Source organism: Pseudorasbora parva, chromosome 11, assembly GCF_024679245.1.
Source record: "Pseudorasbora parva isolate DD20220531a chromosome 11, ASM2467924v1, whole genome shotgun sequence".
Taxonomy (NCBI): Eukaryota; Metazoa; Chordata; class Actinopteri; order Cypriniformes; family Gobionidae; genus Pseudorasbora; species Pseudorasbora parva.
The window spans coordinates 6,774,510-6,789,952 of record NC_090182.1 but is presented as its reverse complement, the minus strand read 5'-3'; the positions used below and the strand labels follow the sequence as shown (position 1 = coordinate 6,789,952).

The window sequence follows — 15,443 nt, the reverse complement described above, 5'->3', positions numbered from 1 at the left end:
GGGGCCGCGCTGTATTCCAGCTCTTAAATGGGCCGCACTATATTCCAGCTCTTAAAGGGGTCGCGCTATATTCCAGCTCTTAAATGGGCCGTGCTATATTCCAGCTCTTAAAGGGGCCGCGCTATATTCCAGCTCTTAAATGGGCCGCACTATATTCCAGCTCTTAAAGGGGCTGCGCTATATTCCAGCTCTTAAAGGGGCCGCGCTATATTCCAGCTCTTAAATGGGCCGCACTATATTCCAGCTCTTAAAGGGGCCGCGCTATATTCCAGCTCTTAAATGGGCCGCACTATATTCCTACTCCTGGTGAATATGGACCTCCTCCAGGTATGGTGTGATACTGGTGCGCTCTCAGGTCCGCATCACAGCTTTCACATTACCAATTTATCATACGAACTGTGCCCTGTTCTGCCCTAAACTGCAAGTGTAAAAACTCCCTTTATTTATATTCTTAAAATAAGAGAAATCACTGCTTATTCTGATTTTTTAAGCTTAGGCTTAAGAGACATCAACAAGTTATTTGAAAAACATCTATGACCTTTGCAACATGTCTTGTCTTCATGCTCTGAGTATGGTTTTACTATAAACATACATTTGCATAAAGCATGCATATTTTTCCATACCCATGTTGATTAGAGTATTAAAAACTTGAAACATATTAATTTTGATAAAGGTACATTAAGAACTGAGAAAAATGCTCACCATTACAATTTGTAATTTTCCTCATCTAGTGGTTACTCCATCTAATAACAGTAACAATATTTGAAATCTACAAGGACACTCTAAATTCATACTTTAATAATTACATTAGATGCTATTTGTTTTTAAATCATTACTTTGGTGTTAATGTAATAAATAAACAGCAGAAATTGTTCAATTGTTAAAATAAAAATTTTAAAACCACATTGTCCCTCAGCCCCCCCTACTTTTTCCATCACCAGCCGCCACTGCATTATATACGCGCGAGCTCAATTTTGAATCGACTTCTGACAGAAGAGCTGCACGATGAGTGTATCTTGTAGCACAGGGTGAAATCAGTACATTCACGATTTGAGGGAAATATGCATATAATCGCCGCGGACAGGCATCGAATGCCGCCATCTGTGTATGTGTTCGAATTTTAAAGGCGCGGCGCTGCCAGCGCATCCGGTGCGAAGCTCAGTGCCCTTAAAGGGGCAATCGCTCCGCACCGCGACATGTCTGCATAACACTACTATTGAGGACCCCCTTATTGCCAAAATTGTATGATCCTCGTTTCATAACACCCGTGAAGATTCAACCATGAGATCAGTGGTCGAATCCGGTCCTGCATATCGATGCATCGAATCTTAGACTATTAGGGGTTACCCCTAGTATGCAGTGAATATTAATTTTTATCTCTTAGAAATGCACATTGGGTTGAACATAGTGTTAGCTAGAGTTGAGATGCAGATGTAAATTTATGTTCATTAACGAACCATGACATTTGTAAAAATTGTAACAACCTTGTTTTTATATGGTAAAATGTAAATATTCGAACTGTGAGTTTTATTAAAATTAACAATTGGTCTTCCATAGGAGTGTACATTTACATCATAATAACCACAGGCATATAACACCTCAATACCATGGTAAAATGTCACTATAATTCTATGGCATTTGTATAATGTACCATGGTGCAGATAGTGTTACTACAGTAAATCCATGGTAAAAAATGGTGATTTGTAGATTAAAAAGCCTTCTGACTGTATTGTTGCACATGGTGTTTCTCCAGTTTGTCAGCTCTGTTTCATCTGGCTTTAAACTAGTTTAAATAACTGAGACATTTGAGTTCTTCACTGAATTCAAGCACATCTCACAGCAAACTTTAGTGTTCGCGTAATAAGACCCTTCAGAGTTAACGCTGCAGTAAGCTCGCTCTGTTATTTACGCTTTCAGCCAAACTGATAAATGGCACTTTCCGCTTTTGCAGCAAAAACATTATATCAAACGTGTATCGAAATCGTTATCGTTTTTATAGGAAAATTATATTGCAATAATTATCGGTAACGTTTTATCGGCCAGAATAATTTATTCTCATACTATATTTTAGTCAGAGTTTGCTTTTGTTGAAGATGTGGAGTGTGTGCCACCAAATAGAGCCCAAGTGCATATTTAAATAAAGATAAATGAAGATAATGACTAATGGTAACTAACCATTTAGCAAGTCATTGTGTCTTAAAATGAAAATTCACTGTCTTCCCATAACTGCGCATTTTAATGAGAGCCATTATGTCCTGTGCACACAGACCATTAAATGCTTCTCCGTGCTGCTGCTTGTGTGATTTGTGCGCGCTGCAAGGCACAGATTATCTGTGCTGAATTTTGTGTTGATTGATATTGTATTCAATGCACTATTCATTCTGAAGCTGGGAATTTAATGCACTTAGAGCAGTTTTGTATGCCACAAGCAAATAAAACCTTAATCGGATGTTAATGTCCAGGTCATTTTTGACCCTTAAAATCTCAGTCCTGACGTAATTTTACAAACTAACTAATCAATAAACAAGCCCTGTGTAATTACACAGCTTTAGGGTCATGTTCTTTTTTTATTTGCTTCTAAATCAACTGACTAGTTAACTTCATTAGTCGACTATTAGGTTGTTGGATGACTAGTAAACCATCCTGACCCATCCATAGTCAGTGTTAGCTATGCTAGAAGAGTATTTAATACTTATAGTTGTTATTTATTAACAATACACACAACTGAGTAGCCTCATAAAGAATTTGGCGTATAATGGAATATTAAGTGCACTTATGTGTTATATTGTAACAATGGAGTGTTACAATGAGCAACAGTAAAATGTTTGTGCACAATCCAACACACAGATGAATATGAATATATGTGCTATGTGCTTTCCTCTCAATGACGCAACAAACACAGCAAAAATAACATTTAAGAAAGCATCTGATTAATTTGTGGAAAATCGGGTGAACAGAATGCAAAGCTTAAATTTGGCTCGCCTCAGAAGAAGTCTATTTCTCTCGTTCGGCATGAATGTAATGTTCCCATGGCTGCAAGGTAACATTTAATTGTGAAGTGTTGTTAAGTGTTGTGCTTCACTTGTCATAATATTCACCTAAAACAGCATTCACTTACAAAAAAATAGTTTGGCCGACCACCGCTGGTGCTACTCAGCCTGCGCCACCGTGGTAAAAAACTGCTACTGTCACAGCCCTAGTATTTTTATGCTTTAGTGCAGGGCTATTCAAATCTTACCCTGGAGGGCCAATGCGGTGCAGAATTTTGCTCCAACCCTAATCAAACACATCTGAACATGCTAATCAATGTCTTCAGGATCATCAAAATCACAGGTGAGTGTGTTTGATCAGGGTTGGAGCCAAACTCTGCACCGCATTGGCCCTCCAGGGTAAGATTTGAATAGCCCTGCTTTAGTGCATTCAAAAAAAATTACATGCAGCACCTTTAACAGCCAACAGCTTAACAGAGACATAGGCCCTGTTTACACCTGATATTAAGATGGGATTTGGTCGATCAAATTTAAAGTGGACGACACTAAATGCAGGTGTAAACAGGGTCTTGAATATTTTAAGCTTGTCCACTTCTCACCTAGGGCTGTGAATATTTTGGGTAGGCAATGGATCTATTCGATCCACGATTCATAGGTAAGAACGAATTCAGAACGATTCAGTTCGAGACGATTCACATTAAAATTCTATGTGATTCGACTCTGCATTTTTTTTAATACATTCATAGGATTATTAAAATGCTTTCCCCAATGTGGCTAAGTCAGGGTGTGAATTACACAGCAGCCTTCAGGGGTCAGAGAGAGTTAAAAAAAAACATTTGTCCGTTCACGTTATTACTTTATTACTAATTATTACACACTTTATCCTAATAGCCTAAAATAAAATAAAAATGGCATTTCTTAGAAATGTACGTAAGCCAACATTTAAAAAGACTTTATTGTTAGTTCATGCTAACTATTGTGTATGATAGTGTTAATGGCTACACAACCTTATTAAAGTGTATTAAACGTGCAATGCTTCCATGGAGAGAATATCATGCACTTTTCCTTCTGATCCTAAAGTAACTTTTCCTCATGGAATATAAAGAAAAGCCCTCTTTGTTCCGTTTATACGGAAAATGTTCCTAATAATGATTCTGAAGGTAAACGTGCCGGCTCTCTACCGTTGGGTATAGTATCGGATGTAACCGTAATGTGCATCTGATTGATATATAAACCGCGCGCTCTTATTTCAGTGTTGGTAATGTTGTAGTAACTTTAGCAGATTCCTTTGTACATTTACTTAAATGACATAAAGTTAAATTTCTTTTATCATTCATCAGAACTCTGAGTATGCTCTGTCCTTGCAATAAATGTGCTTCCTTGAATAAGCGGGGTTTTACTTAAACTTCTCCGGTATTGTATGACCCATTTTTCAGTAAAACTTCAGTATTTTATTTTATAGACAATAACGTTGACATTTCCATACAATGTAATCGTTTTATTTCAACAGTAGTGACTTGGCAGTTGACGATGGCTTGAGCGGTTTGACTCAGGATTATTCCTGTCTCGATAGAGAGCTGTCATCTGCTCATGTGATAGCAGTGGGCTTCTCAAAAATGTGGGCTTCTCAAAAATGTGTCAGTGAGAGCTATAGATGAAGCCGAAAGTGATCCAGTGAAAGAGAGAGTGCAGTGCGTGTCTGTGAAGGAGATGTGTGAGGCCGTGGATGACGTCTCCATTAATTCACACATAGTATAATCTAATGTTAATTTTAAATCACTGAATCGCGGTCAAATCTCGATTAATTTGATAAGCATTTTAAATCGATTATTGCCGAAATCAATGAATCATGATTCAAAAGTGCATGTTTTAAGATTGATGCATATGCATCGTCAGAATTTGTAATCGATGCATCAAGAAAACGAGTGAATCCTAACACCCCTATTTCGAGCACTTCCAGGTTGTGGAAAAGCATTTGACCAGATTGCTTTCATAGTGTAAACGCTCATGTGGTTGAACGTGTTCAAACTGCCTCAAAAGGCCGCCTTCTCTCTGCCTACTGACCTAATGCATAAACATTATTGGCATTCGGTTGGTCTGATGCTCACCGTATGTTTATCTGTTTTGTCTGGGTGCTTTCATATGTAAATTGCGTGAGCTCATTTTGTCTATTAGATGGAAAGATCTGAAAAAGCCCATACATTTAACCACCCATCAACCCTCCCCTCGAAGAAAGGGCAGAAGTGGTTGAAAGTGGACAAAAGAGACAGATTAAAGTGGTGTAAACAGGAATGTGTCTCCCTCGTCTACTTGTTATTCAATTGACTAAAATGCATCTTAATACCTGGTGTAAACAGTGCCTTAAATACCTTAAAATGTGAATTCAGGCATGGATAGGGACTTGGAAGCAACAAAAAAAAATATATATATATATATATTTGTGGTTTACACTCTCAGAAAAAAAGGTACAGTTTGTCACTGGGGCGGTACCCTAAGGTACAAAAGTGAAAAGGCACATCTTTGTACCTTACTCACCCCTAAATGATACATATTAGTACCTTAAAAGGTACATATCAGTTTTTTAAGAGTGCGTATTAGTACCGTAAAGGTACATAGTAGTACTGTTTTGGTTTTGGACCTTAGGGTACCGCCCCAGTGACAAACAGTACCTTTTTCTCTGAGAGTGTAGGAATATTTTGGATGCAGGAGAGATAGTGAATCATAGATCCAGGTCATTTGCAAGGCCTGTCAAACTATCGTTGCAGCAAAACAGACTAGGGGTCATACACACAGAACATGTTTTTGTGGTTAAAAACACGAGACGCAGGTCTAGAGAAATATTGTTTCAAAATCGTGATTAAAATCTCAATATTGATTAAAAAAAGTTTTTGGCCCTTATCAAACAGCTCTACTATACAGTAGCTATGTGTCCATCACCCAGTTTTTATGCGTATTTTGAAGTATTGCATTAGAAACGAGTGATGGAAATGTCAAGTTTCATGGCAAAAAAACCTCGACTCGCTTGAGGTGATTTTTTGACGTCCGAAAAAGAGTTAATGCGAATAATGGTAGATGGAAACACATAGTGATGGACGTAGCGAACATTTAACCCACGTGACTAATCGACTGTTTCCGCAGAGGGTGGTTTATTTACTGTTTGTTACTAGGTTACCAATACCACCATCATCCCATCCACTCGAACAACCGGATGGAAATGCTCCTAATTCGCTTTTTTTTTTTTTTTTTTCAAACTTTGAAAAGGTTTGCTTTAATTTTGGATGGAAACACAGCTAGTGAGTCAGATATACTCGTGGGTCAAGAAGAGTTTAAGCTGCACCCAGGTGTGATGAGATGTTGGCTGGTTTAATGAGCTTTAGGTGCTCTTGAGTGAAGAAGTACTCTGTTATCGTGTAGTCTGGTGTGTTTCCAGCCTCTTACTGTGTGAATATACAGTGCATCCGGACAGGATTCACAGCACTTCACTTTTTCCACATTTTGTCATGTTAAAGCCTTATTCCAAAATGGATTAAAATTATTATTTTCCTAACAATTCTAAAAGATACCCCATAATTACAATGAGAAAAGTTTGTTTGAAATATTTGCAAATGTATTAAAAATAAAAATAATAAAATCACATGTACATAAGTATTCACAGCCCCTGCTTCCACTGATCATCCTTGAGATGTTTCTAAAACTTGATTGGAGTCCACCTGTGGTAAATTCTGTTGATTGGACATGATTTGGAAAGGAACAAACCTGTCTATATAAGGTCCCACAGTTAACAGTGCATGTAAGAGCACAAACCAAGCCATTAAGTTTAAGGAATTGTCTGTAGACCTATGAGACAGTATTGTATCATGGCATTAGTGTGCATAAAAATGTCTGCAGCATTGAAGGTCCCAGTGAGCACAGTGGCCTCCATTATCTGTAAATGGAAGAAGTTTGAAACCACCAGGACTCTTCCTGGAGCTGCCACCCAGCCAAACTGAGAGCTCGGGGGAGAAGGGCTTTGACCAAGAACCCAATGGTCTCTGACAGAGCTCCAGCATTTCTCTGTGGAGAGAGGAGAACCTTCCAGAAGAACAACCATCTCTGGCGCTCTCCACCAATCAGGCCTGTATGGTAGAGTGGCCAGACGAAAGCCACGCCTAAAGTTTGCCAAAAGGCACCTGAAGGACTCTCAGACCACGTGTGTTGTAAATCAAATCTATTATTGTTATTATTATTATTATTATTATTATTATTATTATTATTATTATTATTATTGTGAGAAACAAATTACTCTGGTCTGATGAAACAGATTGAACTCTTTGGCCTGAATTGCAAACATCATGTCTGGAGGAAACCAGGCACCACTCATTACCTGGCCAATACCATCCCTACAATTAAGCATGGTGGTGGCAGCATCATGCTGTGGGGATTTTTTCAGTGGCAGGAACTGGAAGACTAGTCAGGATTGAGGGAAAGATGGATAAGGCAATGTAAAGAGACATCCTTGATGAAAACCTGCTCCAGAGTGCTCTGGACCTCAGGACTGGGTCGAAGGTTCATCTTTCAACAGGACAACAACCTTAAGCACACAGCCAAGATAACGAAAGAGTTTTGATGGAACAACTCTGAAAATTTCTTGAACACGATTGAACATTGAACATCTCTGGAGAAATCTGAAAATGGCTGTGCAGCAACGCTCCCCACCTTGAGCTTGAGAGGTCCTGCAAAGAAGAATGGGAGAAACTGCCCAAAAATAGGTGTGCCAGACTTGCAGCATCACACTTAAAAAGACTTGAGACTGTAATTGGTGCCAAAGGTGCTTTAATCCTTAAATGCATGACTGTTTCGCCAATCATTCTTACATATTCGGGTCGTTAGCGACCCGGATCTATTTTTAACATGGATAGACCTCTACCTGTCGTGATAATATATAAAACTCCTGATGTTAGAGTAACACTTACAGAAGAATAAAATAAAGCTTATTTCGTTACCTTTTGGAGCTTAGAAGGGTTTAGTTTGAGCAGATGTTTAATACCATCATCATCTGTCCTCGTCAGAGTTCGTTTACCAGTATATCCAGCATCTGACTCATATTTGCGATCTCGAGCATATTCTCCAAACTCATTTTCAAAGTCTTCAAAATCAGTATTTTGATCATTGACAGCTTCTTGACCACATCCATCATCAAGAGACAGTGACACTATTTGATTGTGTTTAGTTCTTGCTCTCTGCAGTAAATCACTGAGCCATTTCAAGTTTTGCAGATTATAATTATTATGGTTTCGTTTTCTGTCTGAGGTAACTATGAGTGAAACGTCACTTCATCATTGGGTATCAGACATCGCCACCTTGTGGAATAAGGGTGAATTGCGCCCTATTTCATCATTATAGATTAATTTATCATTGTGCAAAAAAAATCTACGTACAATCCTACACACCTCGGGTCGTTAGCTACCCTATACAATTAAAAAAAAAAAAAACTAGTGAAAAAACAGGCATTCAATTATAATTCTGTAATTTTTTTCTTGTTGTATTGTTTAAAATGGATTGATTGAGGAATACTAATAAGGTTGATATCTAACTTTAAAAAATGAATGAGGAGCAGGGTAGTGAGTGACGAATTTAATCAATTTTGGAAGAAGGCTGTAACATAACAAAATGTGGAAAAAGTGAATTGCTGTGAATATATTTCAGATCCCCTGCATCCCCTAAAGCTTGTTAACATGCAATGTTAGGCTCTTAATTTTTGTCATTGATAGGCTTAAGAGTGCTACGATGTATTAGGATTTATTGGAAACAGTCATAGCACTCTCAGTGGCACCCTCTTTTTATCCAGCAACTACATGAATGAACTGGCACACACTTCATGTAATTTTTCTTATCTGTACTTCTAAGTTTTTATTCTGTTGGCAGGACTTTAGTGAAAGTGTGTGTGTGTTTTCAGATGGTGCTTCCCGTGCTGGAGCAGCTCTCTTCAATGAGCTGAGGAACGCCGTGTTTGGGAAAGTGGCTCAGAGCTCCATCAGGAGGATAGCCAAGAATGTCTTTCTCCATCTACATAACCTGGATCTGGGCTTCCACCTGAGCAGGCAGACAGGAGCGCTGTCCAAAGCAATTGACCGTGGCACTCGAGGAATTAGCTTTGTGCTCAGTGCTCTGGTCTTTAACCTTGGGCCTACGCTCTTTGAAATGATACTAGTCAGTGGCATTTTGGTAAGTCCAAATTAAATCTTCATATGTTTGAAAATTAATAAAGCCACAATTTTGCCACATATAAAGGCTGTTCTTGGGCACAAAATGTGACGTGCTGGCAAAATGAGTGGGAATGCGCATGGGCTAAGTAATAGCCAAAAAAATGCCAATTTTGGTTGAATTTGAGGTTTTCACAAAAATGTGTTCATTAAGCTCTCGTTTAGTGATCCTAATGTTCTAAATAGCAATTAAACATCTAAAAGTATCTTTATTTGTATGTTTTCTGAGAGGAGTGTCTTTCCCTTGTCCATGAAAAATTCAGTTTTTCTCTGCTGGCTTTTCAATGAATGGCGCTTCCCCTCAGCACAAGTTTGGTATCGTTTTAAAGCACAACATCCCAACTTTGTGAATATTCATTGCAAATTCTTGATGGCATGAGTCTGAACCAATGAAAGTTGGTAGCCGAAATTTCGGTGTGCTCCTTGTTTATAGTATCAAGCAACATAAACATGCCGCATTTACAACATTTTTGCATGGTCAGCATTTTACAACATCTTGAATATTTGGGTTACCCCCAAAATACTGAGACATCGGTTTTATACATTTATATTTCCTTCAGTTTAGTCTGATAAAGCTTGGCGTATTTAAAACAGAGTTGTTGTTTTCAGTAGAGATAAGCAGCAGGTCAAGCACTTCGCTGCCTGTGCATTATATATGTGACATAAAACACTTGAGTTTGTGTTAACAAGCACACTGTAACGGCACAGATGCTAAGATACAGTCAAACGCAGATGTTATGGATACTATCTGGAAATGACTGTTTTGTTGACATTGACCAGACCATGTATACATTAAATCACAGTGAATATATGGCATAAAAATCAATCTGTTCACCGGGTTAATGTGAGATCGTCATTAGTGTTACACTCTCGAGTATAACACATCATTATCCCTCATGCTAGTTGCACTTTTGCCATGTTCAAGAATGAGCTTGGAAGTCCCGCTCTGTTTTCCTAATCTAATGAAGTCAAATGATAGATTTGTGTAAGGAGTAGAATAAATTGCAAGTTATTTATTCTCTGATAATCTTCCTACTTCAATAAACAGTTAATCTGAGAACCAGATGTAGGGCCCTATGATTCAGAATCACAGAATCCAGTCATAAAAACAGAATTTACTAAATAAAGCTGCATTTCACAGAATTTGTCAAAATTGATGAATACATTAAAATCAGGTCAGTACATTTAAATTAAATCACGTTATAGACTAGTGCTGCAAAAAGACTATTTTAAAATGAATTCTGCATGAATAAATGGTTCCCCCCCACACACACACACACACACACACTCACACACACACACTGCAGCAAACTTGACACTGGTTTTTTTTGCCTCATTATGAGGACATGAATGCATGAACTTCATCTCCAGAGCCGCTCTAAGAGTCACTTCATCAGCATTTTACCGTTTCATTTAAGAAAAAAACTATCATCGTCATATCATAAACACACAGAAATCAAAGGTCTTCACGGCAAGCTGTCAAAATAAAAGTTCTGTTTGACTTTAAAATTCCTATTGTTTTGTTAAGTGCAGTTACTAATAATTAATGAAAGTATCAATTAGACATGCTTTTTGATTATTAAAATGTAATTAAACCATTAAAAGGGAATCCAGAAGCTTAAAACAGAAAACACTGAATTTGGTATAAAAAAAAAAAAACACATCAAAACTCTCAACATGCAATTTTTGTTAAATTTTAATAAATTTAATAATCTTTAATAAGTTTGTTAAACTTTTAATGTTTTATGTTTCATGATTTAAATTAATTATACATGCTTTTTCATTGCAAAAATTGTATTCAATCAATTAATTTCAGTCCAAAAAAACCAAACAGAAAAAAACAGAATTTGGAAAATTAAAACCAGGTTAATCATGTGAAAACCAGATGGAAATAGATCTCCTAGCACATACAGAGAAATGTACAAAATTTCAACTGTGCATTGATGTTAGGAGTACTGAGTCATGTGACATGTGAAGCACACACATCCAAACATCAGCTCATTAAGACAGATTTAAAAGTCATGTACAGTATGAAGTCAGAAACCCTTCTCTCAATGAAATACGGTCACAGGAGGCGATTTTCAGCAGGAGCCTTGATGATCTACGTGCTGATGTGCCTGATATTCACCTCCACATTAACGCCAAGTCCTTCAGTGATGCCAGAAACACTTGCTCTAACTGAGCATTTCTCCATTTGTAACACTCCATTAGATGGTGAAAATGCAGAGTAGAAAATGAATATGAGTGCAGATTATGAAGATGGATGTAGCTGCTCTCCAGAGACTCAATGTATGCCATGCATATGAAGACATGTCGCTCTTTCAGTAACCCTCAGCTGTTTCGCTGTTTCTTTGCAGTATTATAAATGCGGAGGTCAGTTTGCTCTGGTCACTCTCGGGACACTCTCAGCGTACAGCGCATTCACAGTCGCGTTTACACAGTGGAGGTACTGTATTTAAAACATGTTGCATTAAAAAACAGTGTTTCTTTTGTCCTCACTTGATTACTACTGTATTAATCACTCGTCTGTGTCTTTGATCAGGACGCAGTTCAGGATCCAGATGAATAAGGCTGATAATGAGGCTGGAAATGCTGCTATCGACTCTCTCCTCAATTATGAGACTGTTAAGGTGGGTCACATCACGAACTGCATTGTCACTGCAACATTTGTGTAAAGTCGTCTTTTTGTCATGTGTTAGCGAGGTACATACGAGTGTCTTGTGAGTGTTGCGGGTTTTCATGTGTGGTTTCGGTTGCTTGGAGCAGCAGATATGAGCTGTATATGCCATTCAGAGGTTTTTATATTCAGGCACTCTTTCCTCTGGAGCTGCTCCAGTCAGTTTTGTGGTGTGTGTGTGCATATGAATATACAGTTCAAAATTATTCATCCCCACTGCAAATCAGGTTTATTGGCAAAATTTACAGACTTTCAGCTGTTTGCAATGAGCAAATTAAACAAAAGTAAGTGAAATAGTTTAACTAGGGATGCACCGAATCCAGGATTCGGGTTCGGATTCGGCCGAATATTGGGCTTTTTGACTGGGTTTGGTTTCTGCCGAACCTTAGAATTGTTTTCCAACGAACCGAACCCGCTTGCACTACGCAATACTGGTCGAACATGATGCCGCAGTTGATTATGGCAATGTGTTTCCTAGGTGGACCGTTCGAATGCAGTAGGCTGTGAGAGAGTGAAAATGGAACTTGTGAACAGAAAATGTGTTGTTTGGCAGTACTTTCAGTCACAAGAAGGCAATTCAAGTCGAGCTATATGTTCAATTTGCAATGCTGATTTGTCTCGTGATGAAAACTCTAAACAATAGCCACTGGATGTCCGGTTCGCGAACGAATCGTTCTTTTTAACCGGATCTTTTTAGTGATCCGGTCGAACCAGTTCACCAAATCGGACTGTATCGTTCTAAACGGTTCGTGTCTCAAATCAGCGCTGATCCCACAAGTTACTATAGTTACTCACTTTCTGACGTGAGTGACAGTCCCTCAGACTAGAAATAAACTAATATTTTGAAGTATATGTTGTAACTCCAACAGTTCACTGAGCTGAGACATGTTTTGCTGTGAGAACCGGTGAGCTGAGATACTGCATGCGTAATAGCGTCGTGGGACGACTGATGCTGTTTCTCTCGGAAAACTGATGCTGATAATATATAAGCGTGGGTGAACCAAGAATTTGTGTAAGTTTATGTTATGTCAATGTAAGTTTATTTAATCTGTGTAAAACATCAGTGTTTGCACGACAGTGGCTGTATTGAGTGCTTTTGCAAAACATGAATTAAAAAACGTATCCAAGATGATGATGATTACAATAATAATTATTACTATACTAAGTTTTGATTACAAATACTTTATATGGATGTGTTTGAATGTATTTTCATCCGCCGGGATGATAGAAATGACGTCATTACGTAAAGACGTAAAAGAAGCGGTGATCCGTTTTTTTAACCGGTTCATTGAAACAAACTGTCCAAAAGAACCGTTTCACAGAAAAGAACCGAACTTCCCATCTGAGAGAATAAGAGTTGTGCATGAAGGAATCTACAGACAGCAATACAGCACAGTCATCTTGGCATAATGTTGCCTTTAAAAAAAAAAATTAAATTAAATTAAAAATACTGCTGTGGACGTTGTTTATGTCATTAATGTGTTTACTGTATTAATGGACTGAGAATGGGAGTTGGATTCGGTATTCGGTTTCGGGATTCGGCAGAATCTTAACCAGTGGATTCGGTATTTGGTTTCGGCAGAATCTTAACCAGTGGATTCGGTATTCGGTTTCGGGATTCGGCAGAATCTTAACCAGTGGATTCGGTATTTGGTTTCGGCAGAATCTTAACCAGTGGATTCGGTATTCGGTTTCGGGATTCGGCAGAATCTTAACCAGTGGATTCGGTATTTGGTTTCGGGATTCGGCAGAATCTTAACCAGTGGATTCGGTATTCGGTTTCGGGATTCGGCAGAATCTTAACCAGTGGATTCGGTATTCGGTTTCGGCAGAATCTTAACCAGTGGATTCGGTATTCGGTTTCGGCAGAATCTTAACCAGTGGATTCGGTATTCGGTTTCGGGATTCGGCAGAATCTTAACCAGTGGATTCGGTATTCGGTTTCGGGATTCGGCAGAATCTTAACCAGTGGATTCGGTATTCGGCCGAACCTCAAAAATCTGGATTCGGTACATCCCTAAGTTCAACACAACAAATGTTTCAAGTGGATTCCCCAAATTCAACTGAAAATGCAACTTTTAATGACTTCTGCGGTCTCAAAATGATTCAACCCCCTGAATAGAATCCCTCACGACAATACAAATCTTTTTTTAAAAGCTGCAGTCCGTAACTTTTTGCGCTCTAGTGGTTAATAAACAGAACTGCATGCGTCTTGCAGAAGAACATTGCAGCCGGAGCTACTTCTATCATATGTCTATGGCGAGGGGGGTCCTACTAGACCGGTCTGAAATAGTCCCAATATAAACACTTATTATAAGTGTACCATAATATTTCAGGGTAAGACAAAAAAACATGGTTTGAAAATTGGATTCATGTTGTACATTCTCATTATATAATTTTTGTAATTCTTGAACACAGAATAAGTTACGGACAGCAGCTTTAAATAAAATGCTTTATGGCAACACTTGTGTGTCCATGGTGAATGTTGGTGATTTGTGGACTGACTGAAACTCTTGAATTTCATTCATGCAACAATGGTTTTTCCTTGTTTCCTCGTCAGCGTTGTTTAATCTGATATCTGTGGTTTATAACAGTAAACTCTGCACCAAACTGTTCCACTAGATCTCGCGCAGTAGTGATGTTGATTCTGTGGTGAATTCAAACGCTTTCTCACTGGATCTCCCAGCGCTGTGTAGTAACGTTTTTGTGTGCTCGAGATCGCCCTGTGTAGGAGCTTGTGCTGAGTTCTCGATTATTGCTTCGAGATGATAAATGGTCTGCGCAGCGCAGCGCAAATGAGTATCTCTGTTGCGTTTACGTATCATTTGCTATTTGATGTTTCTCATATTTAACAGAAATGACAGCTTTTATCAGTTAGGCAACGTTGTGGTTGCACCAGTGTGTCCTCTAACAATATTTAGTCGCACGAGCAGGAAAAAAAGGTCGTAAAATGCCACCATTTGGTCTCAGTCTGGAGCCCTGTGTCTCAAGCACACCTGATGCACCTACTCAAGGGCTTCATTAATTGCACCAGGTGTGCTTGAGCTAGAAGACAAGAAATATCTGAACTGGCTAGGTTTGCTGAGTGTCACGTTTGACTGCATGTTAGAAATATTGCTTGTAATAATGCATGTAAGTCAAAAGAATGGTCCAAAAAGTTAAGAGAAGGTATTATCACCCTTAAACAAAAAACAGGATACAGAAATATGCTCTAAATGTTCTTAGAGACACCGCTGGAAGGCAAGATGGATTCATTGAATTATCAGGAAATCCTAGGAGAAACCATCATGCCATCAGTGAGTGCGTTTACATGCACGTTCTTAAGCCGGTTATGCCTAATAAGCTGACAATGAACATGGTCATGTTAACGCTGTAACCCGTTTTCTTTTATCCGAGTTAGCTCATAAACAGCGTAAGCATAAACCTGTCGGGACAGATAGTTTTTTGCCCTGTAACCTGCTTTCTGTCGGCTTATTGAAGTGCGCATGTGTGATAGGTGACAAAAACGCAAACTTAGAGCAGATTTAAATGCAT

At 38.6% G+C, this 15,443-nt stretch overlaps 1 protein-coding gene across 1 annotated transcript in view; it reads left to right on the top strand.

Annotated features, from left to right (window-relative positions):
- The window catches only part of abcb7 (ATP-binding cassette, sub-family B (MDR/TAP), member 7), a 63,231-nt gene that overhangs the window by 15,817 nt on the left and 31,971 nt on the right, over nucleotides 1-15,443 (top strand). Inside the window, exons 6-8 of the mRNA XM_067456894.1 lie at nucleotides 8,926-9,194; nucleotides 11,590-11,678; nucleotides 11,775-11,862. Coding sequence (XP_067312995.1) covers nucleotides 8,926-9,194; nucleotides 11,590-11,678; nucleotides 11,775-11,862 — 446 coding nt within the window. The remainder of the gene's footprint in view (nucleotides 1-8,925; nucleotides 9,195-11,589; nucleotides 11,679-11,774; nucleotides 11,863-15,443) is intronic.